At 42.1% G+C, this 21,900-nt stretch overlaps 1 protein-coding gene across 1 annotated transcript in view; it reads right to left on the reverse strand.

Moving 5' to 3' along the window:
* Window positions 1-4,637: 4,637 nt before the first annotated feature.
* LOC104623410 (semaphorin-5B-like) overlaps window positions 4,638-21,900 on the reverse strand; it is a 33,884-nt gene continuing 16,621 nt past the window's right edge. Inside the window, exon 11 of the mRNA XM_010290496.1 lies at window positions 4,638-4,793. Coding sequence (XP_010288798.1) covers window positions 4,638-4,793 — 156 coding nt within the window. The remainder of the gene's footprint in view (window positions 4,794-21,900) is intronic.

Raw genomic sequence — 21,900 nt, forward strand, 5'->3', positions numbered from 1 at the left:
AATAGAGTGATACACATGAGAGATTCAGGAGGCTTATTCAGAAAATATAAGCAGTAAAAAGAATCTTTTTCTTAATCATTCTTAACCAGAATGATTTACGGGAGAATCAGCATTTCTAACTAGAAAAATCAATTTTCTTTTCAATTAAAAAATATCATATTTCATTTACCTTAAAAGTGTTTTTTTAAACCTAATGGAAAGGATACTAGATTTTTACAGGGTTTTTTTCTTCACTTTATTCCTGTGGAATTTGAATACCAGCACTGCCTTTCTTAACTCTTAAGTTTCCTCTGCAGACATTTTGCTAAATATATATATTGTGTGTGTATATATTATAAATATATACTGTATCTATCAACTGATAGATGTATACACTATTACAAAAAAAAGAGTAAGTTGTTTGTTACACAATCTTTACATTTACATTTTTATATATTTTTTTATATATATATATAACTCTCCCCCCACTACATTTGGTACAAAGAATAAATCAATCTATCTCAGTGGACAGCAATTTTCTCTCCAGGTGGGCTTAACATCAGATTAACACTGGAGGTGTCAAATTGTCTGCATCAGACGTGGACTCCATTCCTAGTCTCTGTTGATTTTGAACCAACCATCTCATTTTCTGAACATAAGGCATTAGGAATAGTGGTGGTAAGACAATACATATTCTTCTCCTATATTATCTGTACAGTTCATATATTTAAGAGCAGCCCTGGCTCATACGCTGAACATTCAAGTGCACCTTTAGAGCAACAGCACCTCTTATGCTGGTTTGATCGTCAAGTCGTTTGTCCATTAGTGAGTTGCGCAAGTTATTTCTGGTGGGTGATAGCTGATCAAGTAAAGCTCGGCAGCAACGGCACAACACAGCCGGGATAATGCCGCAATCCAACACCCCTTCTGGCGGGAGAAAGGCAGCCACTTTCATGGAAAAGGAAAGAATGCCCTAATTAAAGAAAGATGCTTCTGCTACATACCTGGCTGTAAGATATCCATCATATTTTACATACTGTATACCTGGATCCTGCCCAAAGGGTTTGCAGAGAACCAGTGTCTCTAGACTGACACAGGAACTGCCAAGGGCTCCCCTTCTCTGTCTTAGAAGTGAAAGAAAAAAAAATATATACAACAAGATGAGTCTTTTGGAAAGCAATGCTCCTGAACTAAATGCATTCCCAGTGTACTGCAAGATGGCCTTAGGAATAGGGAATTTTAGCAAGTTTAACGTTCAGCTGCAGGAGCCCTTCAAGCTGCTACAGATATTACAGACCTGATGATCAAGCTGACAAATCACCTGGATCGCAAGAATATCACTGTACATGGTGTCATTAACCTGCCACACATTAGAGAGCTCATAAAAAAACGCAACCCTCACACCACATCAACATTGTCCTTAAAGAAAGAACTGCACTCTCATGCAAACATTAATTGAGTAGTAAGTGTTCTGATTTCTTTCTTTCACTCTCTCCTGGGTTCTACTTTCTGCTCGAATGGAGTCTACAGACTCTTGCTGTGATTGCCAATTGTATGAAAAAGGGCTGAATCCATTTGGATGGCTGGTAAGAAGAAATGTCTTGATGAAACTATAACCACATGCACCACCCTCAAAGCATCTGCCCTCCAATAGCCTACAAAATATCCATCTCCTGGCTGCAATGGCAGTAATGACCTATCTATCTCAGTGAGCTGAACATTTAAATAATTTCAGCTGCTATGTGGCACTTCTTCTTTGGGGGGGGGGGAAAGTCAGTTTACATTATGTTATTCTGTGGAGCCAAAAATGGAAAAATATTTAAGGAGGGGGGAAAAAAAAGAAAAAGAAAGGAAAAATTGAAAATTAAAATAATTGCAAGGTTTGACTCGCTCGCATCCCTCCAAACTCCAGCTGCAACCCTGCCACGTGCATAGTAATTGCCGAATGTGTTGCTACAGGGAATCTTCTGAAGGGGAAGCTCAGAGATGGCTTTAATTTTACAATGGCTAGAGTGATCTTGGGAGCCAATTTCTTCTGAATCACATAAATTAAAGCTGGGAAGTCCCTTCCTGATGATAGTCTAATCTAATAATTTTCAACCCCTGGGCTACATGCTCGTTAGAACTACTTTAAGTGAGGGTTTTCAGTGTTGCTGAGGGGGACGTGGCAGTTCGGTGAGACGGGGTGAACTCGTTACGGCACGAGGCACAAAGGCATGGCTCCTCAAATGGGGTGTAGGGGCCTGGGAAGAGCCCCCCTGCAGGCACTGGTGCCTGCTACCAGTGCTCTCATGCTTCCCTGGTGATCCCGCTCCACTCCTGCTGCTCTCGCCCCGGCCACGCTGCCGGGCAGGGTCAGGGCCACCGAGCCACTGTGCCTACTTGGAGGGTTGCAGCAGGTTGCTTCAGACAGAGCTTCAAGGTCTGCATCAGCTCCTGACCCTGCTGCTTCAAATGGAGTGCATCTATTTAAGGGCACCTCTCTCTCTCTCATCGCTTGGTGAGACCAGAGCAGAAGCAGGATGAGCTGCTAAATTAGAAAAACAGCTGCTGAAAATAATGGGCACTGCTGAGCCTAAGGTGTCCTCATGGCAGTGCTAATGACCCCACTTAATTACAAATACCCCTACAGCCCTCAATCACTGCAAACTGAAGTCGAACAAAGTAATTTAAAAATGGGAGGCTATTTTATTCTTGCTTTCTGGTCAAATCACCATAACACTGGCTTACAGAGCCATGTTGGCTTTTCCTCACAGGAAAAGCAATATACTTGTCAGGAGCAATACAGTCTTTCTTCATCCTCTACCAGCTGCCTACATGAAAGAGCTGAGCACACAGCCCAAGCTGGGCTTCCAAACCAGCAACTGCAAAGGAACAGCGCTGAGAAACGACCGGTGTCAGTTTACAGCGAAATCTGAAGTAAAGCGAAGACAAACGGGACCGCTGGGAACACAGCCGAGCCAATGGCCAGCACGGACATGGCAATTGCTCGAATAAGATGCAGACGACAAAGCCAAGCTCAGGACCACATGGAGCTCATGCGCGTTTCGGGGTGCACTTTTATCTCATGCTCAATATTGCAACATTCTAAAATCCTTAGCATCAGGAGTTCATTATAAATATTTAGAAACACTGAATGATAACAGTGGTGAACTTGTTCACGTTGCTAACACATTGGATGTAATTGTACATCAAGCACCAGCAATAAGTTTCCTTCTTGCCAAACAATTATGTCAGACAAACATCTGGTTGTAGACAACATGGCTTCTGCATCAAACTAATACAGTTCTTATAGACACAGTCACACACATACACAAAATTACATTTCAAGGCTGGATATACTGTTTAATAATGCTACCGCCCCAATTTACTTCAAAAGCTGCAGCAGCATTTGTTTGTTGGGTTGTTTTTGTTCAGAAAAATTGAGGAAATATTGGCAAACAATGCACATTACTCAGCTGCGTTACTATTTCATAGAGTACTGACTGGAAGACACTGTAAGAATGTGCAGCAGACTTTCTGGATCATGTCAGACTATGGAAACATTCCTTACAAAAATACCCTCCCCCTGCAAAGTCAGAATTATTCACTCTTTGAAAGTAAATGAACTAAAAACCAACAATAAAACAAGAGAAAAATTAGCCCAAAGCATGGTGATTTCCCACAAGAAGAGCACGGCCTCTAAAGTTGCCTTTCCCGGCAGACGCAATCAGGATCAAAGCTAGAACAAAAAAGAGTTAACACTGTCTCCGTAAAAAAAAAACAAGAAAGAAAGAAAAAAAGCCCATGGCTCTTGTGCGGCAATCATCACATCTTTTTTTTCCAGTGATATAAACATCTTTGTTTGTTAGGCACTCCAAGTTCACGTCTCCGATGTTATTCCAACATTTACTTTTCTCAGTGTCTCACTGCCTCTATAATTTTTTTTTAATTAAGACTGGAAACATTCTGGAAAGCTTCTTTGGGTAATGCACTTTGTGTGTTGTTTCTCATCAGCTGAACTGCATATTACCAAAGAAGGCTGCAGAGACTATTTCCTGCAATACGAAAAGATTCCGTTGAAGATACAGGGAACGCTGCCCTAGAAAGTCACTTTTTTTTTTCAAAAACATAAAAAAATCAAAAATAAAAAAAAAGGAAAAGAAAAAGAAAACGTTCTTCAAGTTATTGGCACAATGGAGTCACGCTCGGCCTGTCTCATGAGCTGCATGTCATCCAGTGCACCACTGCTACCCTGTCTCAGGAAGGATGCTCCTCACCAGACAGACACCCCTGTGCCAGGAGGCCACCTCTTGCCTTGCTTAGAATGCACCCGTGTGTCGTGTGCTGCTGCGTGGTTGATACCCAGCTCAGCACGAAGCCACCTCCTGGACAACGTCGGCCTTGGACAGCAACGCTGATCTTCCAGCCATAAACAGTTGCAGTAGTTAAGAGCCATCTCCAGCCAAATATCCACAAAAGCTCTGCAGAATGGTCCATATGCATTTGTCCTTGTAAGGAGATGTGCTGTTTACAAGAAATACAATTAACCAAGGAAAAAAAAAAAGACCCTACTGTACAATATTTACATCTAGAGGCTGGGCCAGTATTTGGTCCGTAAAATCAATTAAAAAAAATTCATATAGGAAGTGATCCAGTCCTGTAGGATCTGTCCATCATCAGCTGTTGGTAAAGGTCCTTCCAGGGGAGGCCTCGGGCCTGTAGTCATATTTATTCAGTGTACTGGGATAATAGGTTGTTGTGTACACATTGGTTTGCTGCAACGGGTAGAAGTTGGTCCTGTCATCTGGTATCAAATTGTTCTTGTTAAGTGTCTGTAAAAGAGAAGAGAAAATGACAGGCGTGGCACTGGTGCCACATAATTACTCTCATCTACCTGCAGACACCTCCCTCTCACCTGCCTTCTCCATCACGGTTTCTGTCGCAGCCACCACTGCCTTCCCTCCGGCTGGGAGAGTAAGACGGTACATCGTACTTGCTATGGGGCTAGTCTGCAGGGGACCACAGCTCCTGCCAGGTCTCTCTTTGGTGGACCTGTGCTCAGCTACTGCTAGGGCCAGAACCCAGAGCCTTCTCCAGGGACCCGGAGACTCCTGGTAGATGGCATGTTGTCTGAACATCATTGTCACACAAAACCATGCTGGGCCTACACGCAACTTGGTGATTAATGGCAGCACTCAATCTAATCTCTTCCAAAATGCTCATGTTTAGCCTGCAGCTCCCTCTCAAACCAGTTGCCAAACGGCAGCTTTTTTTCTTTGGAAGAGCAGGTGTGCATTTACCTGATCTCCATCTCCATTGGTAGATATCCAGGTTTGGACCCCCCGATATTAAGTGTGTCACTTCTGTAAGCTACAGTATAAGTAACAAATCATGGTCACTTGTGGAAAAACTAAAATGACTTAAAAAAATTTAACAACCACGTAACAATTTTTGGCAACAACAACAAAAAAATGAGAACGACAAATGCCCCTTTTACCATAAAGATTTAGAAATTCTTTTTTTTCTCCCTCCCCTCTTCCCCCCCTTCTTTGCTTTTTGCAAGAATTACTATCACTCTTCCCACCAGCAAGCAGATGTTCCCCTCTCCCCAGATTAAAGCCCATTGCTATGCCAGCTGTTACCTATGCACAAGGATAAAATCCCGTTTTGGGCAGGGGGTTGCATAATTTTATGGAACTTTCTCCTGCATCTTTATAGACATCTGATTTCTGTGAATGTGGCTGAGGAACTTTTATGACAGTTTTTTCAACTGACCCTTGCCTTAAGTTTCTTGTACATATCTCTGACCTATGTCACTCACACGTGCACCTTTAATGGTTGTCATGCAGGAAACTCACTCCTTTGATCTGAGAGTCAATACTAGGTGTGTTTGCTACAGCATCCTCATGACTGGGCCACAGCACATTTAAAGAGGATATGAGCATGTCTCCTGTCTGGAGCAGGGAGATGGAGAGGTCTAATGAGGCAACTAGTCCTGGGACCTAATGGTTGTTCTGCCACAACACAATGCTCCTGGGGGAACCACGTTACCTCAGGTCCCCCTTGAGACAAACACCTCCTACCCAACCCAGCTCAGGGTAAGATGAAAATTAATTAACTAATGCTCAAGGCCATGAAATTCCCAGCTCCATCAGCTATACTCGACCCATCTAACTTCAGCCACCTAAACTTCAGGCATTGTGGCTCTGTCGGCAAGGAGAGGAGAACTCTCCTTCGTGCGTGAAGGCAGATGCAGATGAAAATTGCCTTCTGGGGGAGCCCTGGTCCTCCCCAGCAGCAGCAGGGCAACCTGCCAACACAGGGTGCCAAACATCCCAGCTGTGACCACTGAGATGATCAGAGCTACCCCTAGGCTCAAAGATGAGACCAGAGGCAGTACATTTATCTCCCAATTTCTTTGTAATTGAATAATTTTACTGCATGGGGAGGGGGAGAGGAGGAGGAAGAAAAGAAAATGCTTTCTTCTAATCCGATAGCAGACTGACAGCTACAGCTACCCTGGGAGCTACAACTCCCAGTTTCATACAAGATGTTAGGAGTAAAGGCTTTCCTATGGCAAAAGTACCCTGGCAAAGAATTTCCCGATTGCTTAACTAACAAATAACTTTTTTGGAAATGGGCGCTACCTGAAATATCTGATACATGAAAACCGGAGGAGATCCCAGCCTCCTCCTGGTCTGACTGCAATATCTCCTGGCCTGGAGTCTCTAAAATGAGCTCACAGCACATCATGTGTAGGAACCAAGGAGAAGATTTTGTATAGGCACACTCAAAGTGACAAATATTTCCAAGGAATGAGAATTTGTGCTCTTCAATATGAAAGGAAGAAAAGAAATGTCATGCTTTTCTCCTAGTTACCCAAAGAAATACTAAAATGGTGTGGGCAACAGTCTGCTGCTTTGTGCTGGTGGCTGGGAAACAAGGATGCCAGGCTCAGTCCTCTGCTGCTTGCTATGCTTCCTTGGGAAATCCAATTAACCGCTCTGTGCTTCAGTGTCTTCTGACCCAGCTCGATAAAAACATTTGAGATCCCCTGTAAAAATGCACCTTGCTAAGTACTACCACTGAGTATTTGGGGGAACTGCTCTCCAGTGAACACCACAGGTGTTCATACCGACTGTACACAATGACTGCTGTTTCCTATCGGTGTCTCTAGCCCACGATACCTACTGCAGCCAGTGTAACACCACGTCCGTGGTCCACCAGAGGAGGAGGAAGAGGCTGAATCCCACTGCCGCACCCCCTGGGCTCTCTTGAAGGTGCTCCAGCATCCAGGCCTCGTCTGGGTCACTTTTTGGGACGGTTAAGATTCATGACATGCCCGGATTACCACCTCTGAAAAGTGATGACATCAATATCCTGACCTGTGATGGCTCAGGACCATCTTGATCTGAGGACAAAGACCCCAGGACTCTACCTTTTTGGATTCCAGTTGAAAATCTGTGAGTTTCAAAATGTCGCATGGTGTTTTAAACTAACCCCTGACAGCAGACTTAGCATTTAATGAACACGATTTGCATTTTTTCCTCTCTATCTCGCGTCTTACTTTCATGTAATATTTAATTAGGGAAAAAACCCACAACTGCTCCTTTGCTCTTTTTGGTTTTATTTTTGATGGAGAGCTTATATCTTAGAGAAATACCTTATTAAAATGGTTTAGTGGAATTTATAATGCAATTAGCTGCAAAGAGTTTGTCTCCGGAAACGCTGCGATGGCCGTACTGTCCTAAATCAGCATGATCAATGTGCACTGCCTTAACATTTCCCCACACAAACTTATTGTCTGTCTCATTTTAATAAATAGATTATTAGGTTCCTTGGCACTAGAAATTGGTTGATATTTGGAAGAAGAGAAATTAGGCAGCAGTGAATTTTAGAGAAGTACACACACACACGCATGCATGCACCGCAGGAGAAGAGGCGTGCAGTTAAATCTCTCTGGGTGGGCTCCCACGCTGTTTTACTCAGAGTTTTAACCCTTGCTCTCATCCTGCAATTCTTTGCTGTGACAGCACAGAGATGGCCAGTGACTTTCCCTTTGGACAATATTCCCCTAATGCTGTGTGGGTTATGCTGTCAAGGTCAAGCCCTCCTGATAACTTGAACTCACTGGAGTTATTATGGGGATGAAAACAGCCTGCTGTGCCCATAGGTGTACTCACCAATATTTATCAGTCCCAACGGGAAAGGCCAAGAGTCATCACAACCGCACAACTACAGTCAATCACAAAAACTAACATAGACCAGACCCTTGCTCGCAGCCCAACTCCTACGAGTGCCTCTTCACCTCAGCCACGTCTGAGCCAAGTCCCCAGTATTACAGTGGTCAAGAAGTGATTGCTGAAGACAATGCCCGGTAAGTCCTCTTAGAAGGGACAATCCGTTGGTGATTTTGCAGGGACTTACCCGCATTTGCAGCAACTAAGCTGACTAAAGCAGCGCAGCGAGCACTAGAGCTCAGGCTGTCCTCACTGGAGGAAGGCAGGCAGACTTGCCTTTGCTGCCTCCTGAGCCCTTCTGCACTACCATCCTACACCCTGCAGGGAGAAGTGTCAGTCATCTGAGCACCCACCAGACCTTACTGATGACACTTTTCCTGACACTCAACCTGTATTTTCCCCTTCTTGCTGTCTGCTCCCTCCTGTATCGAACACTAATGCCTCCCCTTGCCAGCATCTACAGCCTATTAGGACTGGTTGCTCAGCAAGCAGGATCAGAAAGAACCAAAAACCTGGTCAATGTTTACTGCTGAAAAATCTCTGTGCCATACACACGATGTATTTCAAATGCTGAAGGAAACATATTTCAGGCCCTCATTTTGGTCCCATCCTGCCTTGAGAAAAAAGAAGCTTATGGTAGTTGTGCAAGCACAATATTCCCCATAAAAAGTGAGGCCAGACCCTGAATAATATGAAAACGCATGGGATGTGCTTAGAAAAAGTGCTCCATTCAACGAATAACTAGAAACCCAACGTGCACCAATCAAATCCTTTTAGCTGCTTCCTCCCTTCCAGTATGATCCATGCCATCCTGTCATATTTGATATAATTTGTTTCTTCTGGTCTGTTCACCACTAACCTCAATTCAAGAACCGATTAGCAGAAGGTAAGCCACCAGCATGCACTAACCAAACCAAGTAGATCACTCAAAAGCAAGCACAACTTCAACTGCTTTCTTTAGAAGACCCTTAATTATGTTGGGTTCACATATGACTAATATATATATATAAAAATTCTCCGACCCAGAACTGTGCTTTGTCAAGCAGGGATGTTTTCAGGTGAACTGAGGTGGATATGGTTTTAAGAGAATGTAAAACAGCAGCAGCTTTCTCCATTATATATGATCTGTCAACTAATCAAAAGGTCCAGCCTTGTTGCCAGTGAATTGCATGTCAATGCCAGGCACAACAGAATCCTGAGTATTTTGGTATTTACAGAAATACATAAACAATTTGTTATCACTCTTGCTGTTGTATTATCAATTAGTTAGAACTGGAAGAGTCTGAGGGGAAAGTTTGCAGGTATCCCCCCCGTGTGCTGCTCTGCCCCCTGCTATTCCTATCGGAGGCAAAATACTGACATACATTCACAGGCTGTTTCTCCAAAGGTAGACCCAAATGTTGGATGTGTTAAACACGACTGTATTGTGCCATATGCATACATTTAATTTTGTTCAGCTTTCTCCATTGATATTTTTAGCCTCAGTCATCATTCAGATTTTCCATTTGTTACTCAGTGCCTTGCCACTACTCCCCCAAATTCTGCCTTTGCTCCAAATCATTAAGTCATAATCCACTGACCTACTTGCTTACATTCTCCCATGTGTACCTTCATGCATAACAGTATGGGACCTTCAAGGCTACTCCCATCCTACAGCTGCATGTATAAGCTGTATAAACATTTCTTACATACATAAACAGATCAAATGTTTCAATTTTCAATGAACAGTCACAAAAATGTCAAAATCTGATTTAAAAAGCAGATTACCACCTCCCCACCTCCAATTAAAAGGAATTCCATATAGTTTTTGAGAAGTTTAAGTGAAAAGGATGCTTCTAAAAGCATCTGATACACATACAACTAATACCAAAATAAGGGCCATAAAGTAATTCCCACAGGGTTACATGCAGTGGCAAGATTTCCTTAATCTTCTCATGTAGAAAGCAGTCAGCTTTCTGGAGTTCAGCATTCTCTCTAAGCTCCAAATCTTCTTTTCTATTTTGGGGGTGATGTAGCAGAGTCGTCAGCAAGTTTCCCAAAAGTTTTGTAGGTTAATCTTCACCAGCTACACAGCACGACCGTCCCTATGAAGTCAGTGAGCGAGGACAATTTCCCCCAACCTCACAGTTTCTCCACTATTTCTCTGTTGACGGGTGTAATTTCATCAGTTCTTCCACCTCCCACCCATGACACTTTGCTCTTTAAAAAGGTAAAAAGAAGAAAGAAAATTTGCGTGACCTTCTGCCTAGCATTTATGGTGAAGTTACCACCACTTTAAGCTCTGAAGAGGCTCAGCAATGCAGGGCGCACCTTTCCAATGGGCATGACTCAGCAGGGATGTGTTGCCTGTGCCAGGACTGCATAGTTGCAAGTTTCCATCTTGGAAGTTTGTTTGTAATGTTGAACGTCCCAGTGAACTACCAGGAAAAACTTCCCTTTTCCATCATCACAAAGTGAGTGCAGGCACTAAGGAACCAAGGCTAACAACTCCAATCACTGCTAACCCTGATCATCCACTGTGGACACAGGCGAAGGTCTAAAATCAGGGTCCAGGTAGCAGACAGCAACTTTGTAGTCAACCCATTCCTCTTAGCAATATCCAGACGAAGCCCATGTGCATCTTGCATTCTGCCTCTGCAGAAATCAAGTACAACATTCCCACTGAACTCAGTTGCACAATTAGCCCTAAAAGAATTGAGGTAGCCTTTCCAATTTTCCTTGGAACGACATCCAACAGACTTCCTGTAGCAACAGTGGGATGGCGATTACACCCCTTCATCCCCCAAGAAAAAGGAGGGATAAGGGAATTGTGCAACGGTGTAATGAAGCCAAGATCCAACATTTAGGTTCTTTTGTGTTCCTTTTAAGTCATTTGCTTCTTGCAGTGAAATCAGATTGAACAAAATGCCTTTTCGATGCAGATCAGCTGTTTCATGGAGCTAGCCATGCCTTCTTGTTACAGGATGTTACTTTTTCCATTCTAGGAACATTAGCCAAATGACTTTGGGTTGTGGAAATATATTAATATTATGAAATATTTCCCACAGCTTGTACGTCTCTGGAAGTACCAAGGCAGAGATCTCAGCATTATAATCAACCAGTATATTTGGAAATAATTAGCATAATAATTACATTTCAACAAAATAAACCATACAACTAAAATAACCTCTTTTGGCAATAATTGACACCAAGAAAATAAATGACGTGTGGCCCACGCACATGCTCCCTTTCTTCTGATCAACTGGATGCCACAACACTGCTGTGCCTCTTGAGCTATGCATTACAAATGACCCTGGAAAGAAGGAAAGTTGCTAGAAAGACCTTATGAGACCCATGTATTTACTGTAAGCTAAGAGTGATTTTTAAGACTTTAATGATTCTTCTTTCCAATCTTTCTTAAAAATTTGCTTAGTGTCTCACACTAAACAAACTATCTTATCTGATGCTTTTATAAAATCTCTTGAGCCTACACTGAAGTCAAAGGTAGCAGTGGCCAGGGTTTATGTATTGAGTTTTTTCTGATGAATTTAATAAGGCTGTTTGCAGAATTTAAATTGAACTCTAGATGTACAGATGAGGAACCTATTTTCTGTTAAAGAAGGTTTTTCCTCCTGGAAAGAGATACAAAAAAATCCCACTGGGCCACTAAACTTATGATTGCATGTTCTTTTTGGATGAAAGCTTACCATATTTTAGACTGGAAATTCTTTGTTCACTGTTATTGGTAAATAAATTAAACAACCCCCAAATGACGGCAGCATCTGTAGATGTGCTGAGGTTGACAATGGAACTAACATTCAATTATAAGAAAATTAATAGCTACAGTTTTCTATAGCTGTTTGAAAGTAGCTATTTAATCCTTATACTTAGGAGGGAGTGAGGTTATATAACTGCTATTTTAAACTTATAAAAACCTTCAGAGTTGGCAACATAAAGGACCATTGTCAGAAAGATGCTTTGGCACATCTCTGACTTTCAGCATATGAGTAAGATGACAAAACAAACTGTATGTAATAGTAAGGCAAACTGAAGTGAGACCCTACTTAGAGCTAAATGCAGGTTTAAGTATTTTTGTGAACTGGAAACTGAAGTCCAAGGAGTTGATGGAAATCTTCCCACTGGCAAGCGCAGGTGTCTAGCCTAAAGCTTGCTATTTATCCCGGGCTTGCCAGTAATCTGGTGGTGGCAACACCCATGACGTGGCATCCAGACACAAAAGAGGAATTCAGGGCTGCCCCAAGCTGCTTCCCAATATAGCTGGTGCGCAGGATATAGCAGACATGATCTCAGCTGCGTGGGAAGGTGTAGACTGTCTCCTTGCTGCACTACTATGCCTTAGTATATGCCCCTCCTGGCTCCCTCACGTACACAACAGTGTTACTACAGAGGGTCATCAGTTGAGCTACAGCACCTGCCCGTGTGCATGTTCTAGTACTCAGACTAACTCGACAGAGGTATAATCACTGCCTTCTAAAACTAAGGTTAATAGTTTGCATTGGGTGCAGATGATCATCTAGAGCAACTGGGCTATACTGGGCTTCAGCTGATGGGAACTAGTAAGAACACGGTGCCGGGCTGTAGGTCTGTCCGGGGAAGGCAGGTCTCTGCCTCATTGCAGTTAGATTGGAGCAAGCAGCCCTGAGTGTTCAGATGGTCTCAGAGCTGCGTATTCTGGTGAATTACCAACACAAGTCATGCAGCCTGGTGCCAGCCCACAGCGCTACATTTAGACTGAGAATTGCAAAGGTGTAACTGCAGCGGTGGAAAAAAAAAAGTACTAAAAACAGAAATAAAAGTAAAAACTCGGCCTCATTTGCCATCTGCTAACTCCATTCAGTCTCCTATAGTCTTATTGCTTTCCAGATATCTCCAACCCTTTAAATAACTGCTTTTTCATTATTTTTCTCAAGATTGCTTAATTTTCTCCCCATGTTGCACCTCACTTTGTTATTTCCTCTTTATATTTATAACCTCCGCAGGTCATTTTCCATTATTTCTATACCAGTGGCTGTTTTTTTGACACACCTCCCAATTTAATATCTTCTGCTAGCTTAATTAACACACTGACTGCACCCCCTCCAAGCTCATTAATGAAGATCTTAAATAAAGCCAAACCTTGCATTACTGCTTGCAGTGCCCCAAACAGCTCCTCCCCAAAGCCCTGTATGTTCCCATTAACAATTGCCCGATGTTCACACTCCATTAGCCAGGTTTCAATCTCTACATTGGAAGAGGAACAGCATTCCTGTTCAAGACAATTTCTATTTACACATCACAAGATTATTTAGGATAACAACACCATCCTCTTTTCTTCAGGTGTACGGACACATGAAGCTACACTTTTAACCAGCTGAGTATCTGCCTTTAGGCAGCTCAGTCTCGTGCTTTCCCTTCGTTCTCTAATGCTGAAATTCTGCAAAAAGTGATTGTGTTTGGTTTCTTCCTGCTCAGATGAAAGTTCAACCCAATCACCTTTCATTTCATCAGGGTACGTCATATGTTGCCTCTCAAATATTAATTCAGATTTGCCTGCATATTAACACGGACACAGATTTGTTTCAATGAATTTCCAGCGCTGTAACTGAAAGTATAGTCAAGTCAATCCCATTTGTTTCTCCTGGTTTCACTCTCTAGTATGATCCTGACTCTGCCAAATTCTAAACACCAAGTGGGATTTAACACCCCATTGATATGCCTTATTGAACAGGGAAGGTCCAGACATACTCTATCAGTTGTGGGCCCGTATGCTTACAGATATTTTGTCTTATCCCCAAATCCAACTGTTTCCCACACAGACTTACTGGAGCTACTTGTGTGACTTCAGTGAACTGGTCTTTGGTAGCTTAACAGTGACTCAATTATCTGGGAGGAAATTGGCCTGCTTTCTTACAAACGCTTTTATACTAACTTTGCATTTCATGGCACTGGGGGTTTGCCTGAGATCCATGATATTTATAAAGGTAACTAGAGTTGTTCATTAGCTGGTTCTCACAGAGTCTGGGATACGGTCCATCTAGATTCCTCCATTTGTAGATTTGCAGTTTTTTCCTTTATTCACATTCTTTGCGGACACATCTCAGGATGATGTTAGAGCTGACTTAATGAGGATTCCCCCAGCTATAGGGGAATGCAGGCAGAGCTATTCCTGCTTAACCTATGCCAAACCTAATGCACATATAAAAATGATGTGCCGGAGAAAGGTGGCAATGGAGGTAGGGTTGCTGCAGCCTCTGCCGTGGCAGCAGCCAGCGCATCCTGAGCAGCCCTGAGATCTCAATCACTCTTTAGGACAATGCGGTCATAGTTCAGCAAAAAACAGCTCAGGTATTTCAGCTGTCCTCTCTTAGAGCTGCCAAACACATTCTGGACGTTGAGCTCTAGTTCTGAATACTGACACAGCTATCTTTACCTTGTATGCATGCAGCTCTATTTCTTTATAATTCTACTTAAAAATCGATTATTCGCTAGTGGAGCTATTCCAGAAGAATAGTGAGGCAGCTTTCCTCCACATGTACCACAAAGGCTGTATGTTTTCTGGTATTTATTGTTTGTCTAATATTATCCTCTCCCTTTAGCTCCCTGCCTCTTTCATGGCCCCCTTTAAACTCTTCTGCAAACACATAATTAATTTCTCCTGCACATCTTGGCTGTGCCAAGGATTTCCCAGTTTGGCTAATGCGCATAACACTGCCAGCCAGAGCTCTGAGGAGACAAGGAGGGAAGAACCACCTCAGGCACCTGGACCAAGGGAGAACCAGTAACTTGTAGCAAATGAGGCTAGGGTATATTTGAAATATTCCTCTTCTGACCAGTAGAGGGAAGTCAGGTAAACACGCAACAGTCAGTGCAGTGCGATTTTGTTATTTCCATTCCTGCAGTTCTTCGTTTAATTCTCCTTCTTTCAGCACAGGTGGGGGCAGATACATGTCAACCTCAGAGAAATTAGGAAAGGCAAAAGTTGCAAGAAAAAGCTAGTGTCAACTATTAGATCAATTAGTGTCGCTGGAAAAATCAGATAAACTTTTGAACACATCTGTCTGTCTCCAGGTCTGAAATAGCAGCTCACATGTTCAAAAATCTGCCAGCTTTTTCCAGCTATACTTATTTAACTAATTAAAAACAAAACAAAACAACACTTGTCTGACTACAGACCTGTCTTGCCTGCATCCACAGATTATCACAGCTACAGTAATACAACCCCAAAGAAAGGCTAGTGTGAGCACCCATGACTAGTCTAGTCTGTAAGAAGGCAGAGCGTGGACCATATCCCTGACCTGGGTGTAGAGGAGATATGCCTGCTCATACAAGGAGGAGGAGGGAAGGCTCAGTCAATAGAGAAAAACATGGCAGGATGAATATGAAGCTTCTACCCCCACTGTCACTTTAAGTGACACTTCTCAATATGGCTTCAATAGGAAAACAAAAAGTCATCCCAAAGTTGCCCCATTTTGGACTCTCTCAAAACGGTGAGGGAGGAGGAACAATGTGGATTCCCACCCCACAGTGACCAGCAACAGCCCTGCAAAGTGATGAAAGATTTGTATGAAAAGCAGATGGACCGCGGACCAATTCCCATTGGGGGACGGTTGTCAGCAGCTGCTTAGCATCCCATAGGGAGCAGGACCAAGGCAACATTCAAATCTGAATTGGCAGTTTCCCCGACTCTTAAATAATGTATCTATGAGAGGGAGATATCTGTGACTTGCACACAGCAACCCGCTGAGCCACTGCTGCCATGGGGTGAGGACACCTCCAAGAGATGCACATCACTCTACAGGCACAATCATCGGAGGACAGCCACACCTCCAGGCATGCTTGACTGCTCAATTTGACTCGACCCAATGATATAAAGGGGAGAAAAGACACTAATAGATTTTGACTGAGACGCACCACTTAATCCTTTTTTCCCCATCAGTAAGCTCTCTTGCTTTCCCTTCCTAGCAGGCATTATGTAAATTGAGAGTCCCCTGAAGTGATATTTGCAACTGCAGGATCATACAAGAAAGGGCACAACGCTCCTTTGCCAATACAACCCCCTGCCCCTACTATTCTTTTTCAAATAATACTATACTCATGGTAAGTACTAAAAATATGTACTCTACCATTCAAGCACTTAATGTTCTTAAATGCCACTTTGTTCAGGGGAAATAGTCTTTGTTAAACATGAAATTCACTGGGAACAAAATTTGTTTCAATTTGATTTACTATATATTTTTTATATATATATAAAAATAATGTATTTCTTTTTTCCAGCTGATTACATCAGCTAAATCTCTCTCTAAACCACCATGCAGCTAAAGCAAATACTTTATACGGTTGATAACTTATTGACGATATTGTGTATCACCAACTGCTGGCTTGTATCTGAAGTTCAGAGCCACGTCCTGGGGCTTGAATGATGCACAGTGAAAGGGTCATGGGGAAAAGAAAAAAGCTTATATCCCAGTACTATCAGCCTATGTGCTGTGATCACTACAAATAAATGGGTTAGCCAATTTTAGTTGAAGTAGCAACATATCAAATTAAGTGATAGGACACTGAAGCCCTAAGTTTTCCATGGCAGAGAGAAACAAACATCCTCAGAGACCAAGACAGACTTAGACAAACATTCCTCTAGGGCACTTGACGGTAGTTAAAGCTCATTTAAACTTGAATCACTGGCTGTCTCCCTGCTATAAAAAAGGCATGATTTTCAGCAGCAATGAAAATGACCATCACCAAGAGAAAGACATTTAAAATCCATATAGGGTTCCAGTTTCCTATACCTTGAGCTTTATTTCTTTTTGCAATGTTGAAAGCCACACCAAACACCTAGCCTGTTGTTTTATTCAGAAGGATTCTTCTTCCAAAGACAGAATTGGTTTCTGTTTCATAACCCTCCACATTGGTATTTTATTGCCATGAATTATTTGGGATTAGTAATGAACTGTGTATCACAGTGTGCAGAGTCTTTTGCAGGGGATGTCTGCTCTGCACTGTTATTTGATTCTCAACAGCATTGTTCTCACTTTATTGAAAAATATTAATTGTAGCTTCTAATTTATACAGAGTCCCAAGTAATCTACTGAGTATTCTCCCCATTTTATGGTAGCTGGATTTATATTTGCTGTAAAATTTTGGACAGGACTTTATTTTTTATTTTAATTTTATTTTAATTAGATTTATTTAATTTAATTTTTTAAAATTATGAATTTTTTGTAATTTGGACAGGACAGTAAAAGTGCAGGACTCACAGCTCTACTGAAGTTAATGTGTATTGTTCTGATGTCCTCCTAGAAGCTTCAGGTATCAAGTGATACATACAATTTTTAGTTTCTCTCTTCTTTCATTGCCATATCCTGCAATCTCACTCAGTTCTCCCCTCATCTTCCGCCGCAATAAATTTGCTCATTCACATAAATGACTGTTTTGCTTGAGCACAACTTCAGTGTTTGGCCCTTAGCTTCTACAAGAGCAGTGGCGATGCCCAGAGCAGATGCAATGCTCAGGTGTTTCCTTAGCTTATTTGAAGCATCAGTACAGAAAGAATTTGACTGCGTGACTCATGACTAAAGTTGTGTTTAAGGAAGGAAGGACAGAGGGAAGTCTGTCCAGCACAATTGAGCAGAAAATCTTCAGAATCATCATCGTAACCATCCTGCAAACTTACATTTCTCACTAATCCCATCTGGCCTGATCCAAAGGCCATTGGATTTTGGATTTGGACCAATGTGCAGATGCCTTTGTCTGTCCAAATCCCATGTAGAATAAAGTGTTGGCTCTTTTTATTGGCAAAGGATTTAGCAATAGGAAGAAGTTCAGTCCAAACCCTTTCTCCACATGTGGCTGTTCCAAGAGCTCCTAATTCACAAGGTCTCAACCTTGACCCTATCTCCTCCCACTTCTGCTGCAGGATCATCCGGTTTTCCTTCAGCATGACTCTAATAAGTAACTCACGTAAGCCACTGAGTAGATGAAGCAAGATGTTAAAAAAGAGGATCTCCTCTCTGCTTTGATAGCCAGTTATTAACTAATTGGCGTGGCAGTACTGGGAAGGTTGTAGGTGGTTCTGTAACCCATCATGCAAAAATGTGAAGAGCAGATAATTTTTATTTCATTATGTTCTTGTTCTGCACAGTCTTCAATATTGTCAGAGTGCTGTATGAACTTTAACCAATTAATGAAACATGAACTGCTTATTAGGTGACACAAAAGGTCTCTCCCCCATGATCTGTGAATAACAAATCAAAATCAATGTGCTGCTGGTAAATGCATATGCATGAAATCTTTTAAGACATCATGGCTAAAATCACTAATAATAAACCTCACAGCATTCCTGAGAAAGCAAAACAGGAAGGGAAAAGAAGCCAGCAAAAATAAAACATGCTTCTGCAAAACACTGCCTAGGTAAGTTAGCATCAGCTAAATGATCAATAGGTCACCATTATATATGATATTTACATCTGATCTGCATTACTGCATTGCTGTGCTGAAATGTCCAACAAGGTGGCTCGTATCAGCTAGCTCTTCCTTCATAAAATCTGCCTTCATATAAAAATCACCTTGATTTATGAGTTTGCATTCAATGCTGTACATTTGAATGTAACACTGCCAAACTTTCTACTGTGTTCACCTGCTGGTTGGAGAGAAGAGATATTTCAAGATGAAAACAAACTAAAGATGGTTGCAGAAGGCTTATTATTATAAAAGAATGGAAAATAATAGACTTGTGCATATGCTCAGCCTTCTGCTACCATCATGTCACTGTGTATTACCATTTTCTGTTACTGAAAATTAGTCTATACACCATGTATTTCCTTAATCATGGATTTATTAACTCTTTCACACACACACACACAAACCTACAATGATTCTTTTGCTTTCATTACCTAAAAAATGTTAGGGGCAGTTTTCTTGGTATCTGCTGAATAGAAACTTACTTGGGTTTAGAATCTGGAATTTCAGGTGTTTTCACTTTCTTTCATACCAACACATTTTAAATTCAGATGGGCCCATATCCAAGCTCAGTCCAACCCTTATTTTCCAGAAGGTGAACTTTAGCTCCTTTATCATTTGAATGTTGATTGTGTAGCATCACAATAAAACCATACATGCTCCTTGAAGGCATGAAAAACTTTCTTCTGACCCTTAGAAAAATCTGCCAGTTTTTCCTAAATATAAAGCTGGCTAATAACAAGTTCTGTAAGTAATTACACAGCACAGAGCACTTCCTCTTACTGCGCTAATGATATATGCTTCAAGAGAACCCTGAAGAGTGGCAAACTTATAATATTAAATGTGACATTTTCAGGGAAGAGTTTAAGAAAGGAGGGCCAATAGAGAAGATGAACATAAGGAAATATTCAATAGGAATAGAGAAACGGGGTTTCACTTGATAAACACATTTTACCCTTTGTGTCAATCTCTCCCTCATTTACCACTCTGAAAGTGTATGACTTCGAGTTCTTCTCAGCAAGTAGCCCCTTGCTCCTAAACATTTAGTGTTGGTCTGTCCAATGACTGCAGATTTATGCACTTGAACTCTTTCACTTCCTAACATTCTATAAATAACCCCCATCTGGTCTCTCTCTCCTTGTGTCCAAGGCTCTTCTCCCCCAGCCTAACTCATACAGTCCCAGTGAGCTAATGCCTTCCTTTATATAAACTAGACTTTTCAAAACTTGATCTAATGCCTAGGTTCTTTATGTCCCTCAAAAGAAGACTCTAACAGCTGCTCACCGTTACTACACACTAGATCAAGTATTCAGAAGTGGATCTATCAAAGAGGTCAACTCTTTCCTGATACTACATTAACTAATCTGCTGCTATTTTAAACTTTGCTTAGCTTTGTTATTACTTCTACTCCACTGCACCACTCATCATAGACATATTGCATTTCATAATCCATTTACCCAATTGATCAAGATGATTGTTCTGCAAACAAGTCCATCCTTGTACATTTTAACCATTCTGCCTATTTTAGCATCACAGAATCATAGAATCTTTGGGTGGGAAGGGACTGTTAAAGGCCATCTAGTCCAAACACCCTGCAGTGAGCAGGGACATCTTCAACTAGAGCAGGTTGCTCAGAGCCCCGTCCAAGCTGACCTGGGATGTTTCCAGGGATGGGGCGTCTACCACCTCTCTGGGCAACCTGGGCCAGGGTTTCACCACCCTTACTGGAAAAATTTCTTCCTTAGATCAAGGTGAAATCTCTCCTCTTTTAGTTTAAAACCATTACCCCTTGTCCTGTTGCTACAGGCTCTGATAAAAAGTCTGTCCCCACCTTTCTTATAAACCCTCTTTAAATACTGGCAGGCTGCAATAAGGTCGCCCCGGAGCCTTCTCTTCCCCAGGCTGAACAATCCCAACTTTCTCAGCCCGTCCTCACAGCAGAGCTGTTCCAGCCCTCTGATCATTGTTGTGGCCTCCTCTGGACCCTCTCTAATGGGTCCATGTCTCTCCTGTGCTGAGGGCTCCAGAGCTGGACGCAGCACTGCAGGTGGGGTCTCACCAGAGAGGAGCAGAGGGGCAGAATCCCTTCCCTCAACCTGCTGGCCACGCTGCTTTGGGTACAGCCCAGGATACAGCTGGCCGCCTGGGCTGTGGAGTGCACATTGCTGGCTCATGTCCAGGTCTTCACCCACCAGGACCTCCAATGCTTCTCCATGGGGCTGCTCTCCATCCCTTCATCCCCCAGCCTGTGCTGATACCGAGGGTTGCCCCGACCATCTGATAACATATGGCAGCACAAAATAAAACATGAAGAAAACACTAACACCAACCCTGCAACTACCTGCTTTTGGCCACAAAAATAAATCTGTCTCTTTTCTTCATTGTTTGCTATGTAGGAAACAAGGGGATACTCTTGCCGATATCTTTATTCCTGCGAGTCTTTCTCATCTGGGTCTTCCTATTGATTTTGCCACTTACATAACTGAAAGGATTACTCTCATAGTTTGAAGCTTCCAGGATCAGGTCCCAGTTCTTTACCTGTCTTAATAATTTATTACCTAACCTGTATATGCAGAGTGTGTAGAATAATACATCCTGTGAAACTTTGTTAAAAGCCTCTGAAAATCCCAATATGTCTGTTGCTTCCCTCCTATCTAGATCAATATTTATTTAATTTAAAAAAGGAATCCAATTTGCTTGACATGATTTACTTTCCACAAATCCATGCTGACTCGCATTATGATGCTGCACCCTTATTAAACTGTATGCGACTGTGGCCTTATGCTGCTAGGAAGTGTATTTTTGAGACTGCGTTTATAGGCAGTGGAATCCTCTGAGGGCTGCAATGCCCAACACAAGGAATTCAGCACATGTTTATTGCCAAACTGGTCTGTTATTTTCTAGCTTAAACTGTTTTCCTTTAAAACACCAAAACAACATTGACTCTTTTCAGATTATTTGATGCAAGCTTTTAGTTCTGATATGTATTGACATTGCAAATCATGGCCATGTATCAGGAGTCGTCCTGTGCCCGGCATTATAAAATCCCTACGTAGAAACAGTCCCCAACACCCAGGGAGTTTAGACTATGGCAACAGTCCCACTGTTGATCTTATTGTTGGGTCTCAGTTAGAAACCAGGACAGAGGAGCAGAAACAGACAATCAAAATGTCAACAGCACATAGCTATACAAAGGAACAGGCAGCTGTAGGGTTTCCTTCTGTTTTGTGTTCATGTCCCAAATTATGCTCCACACTGTTCAAGT

This window comes from Phaethon lepturus, unplaced genomic scaffold, assembly GCF_000687285.1.
Source record: "Phaethon lepturus isolate BGI_N335 unplaced genomic scaffold, ASM68728v1 scaffold52890, whole genome shotgun sequence".
NCBI classification, from domain to species: Eukaryota; Metazoa; Chordata; class Aves; order Phaethontiformes; family Phaethontidae; genus Phaethon; species Phaethon lepturus.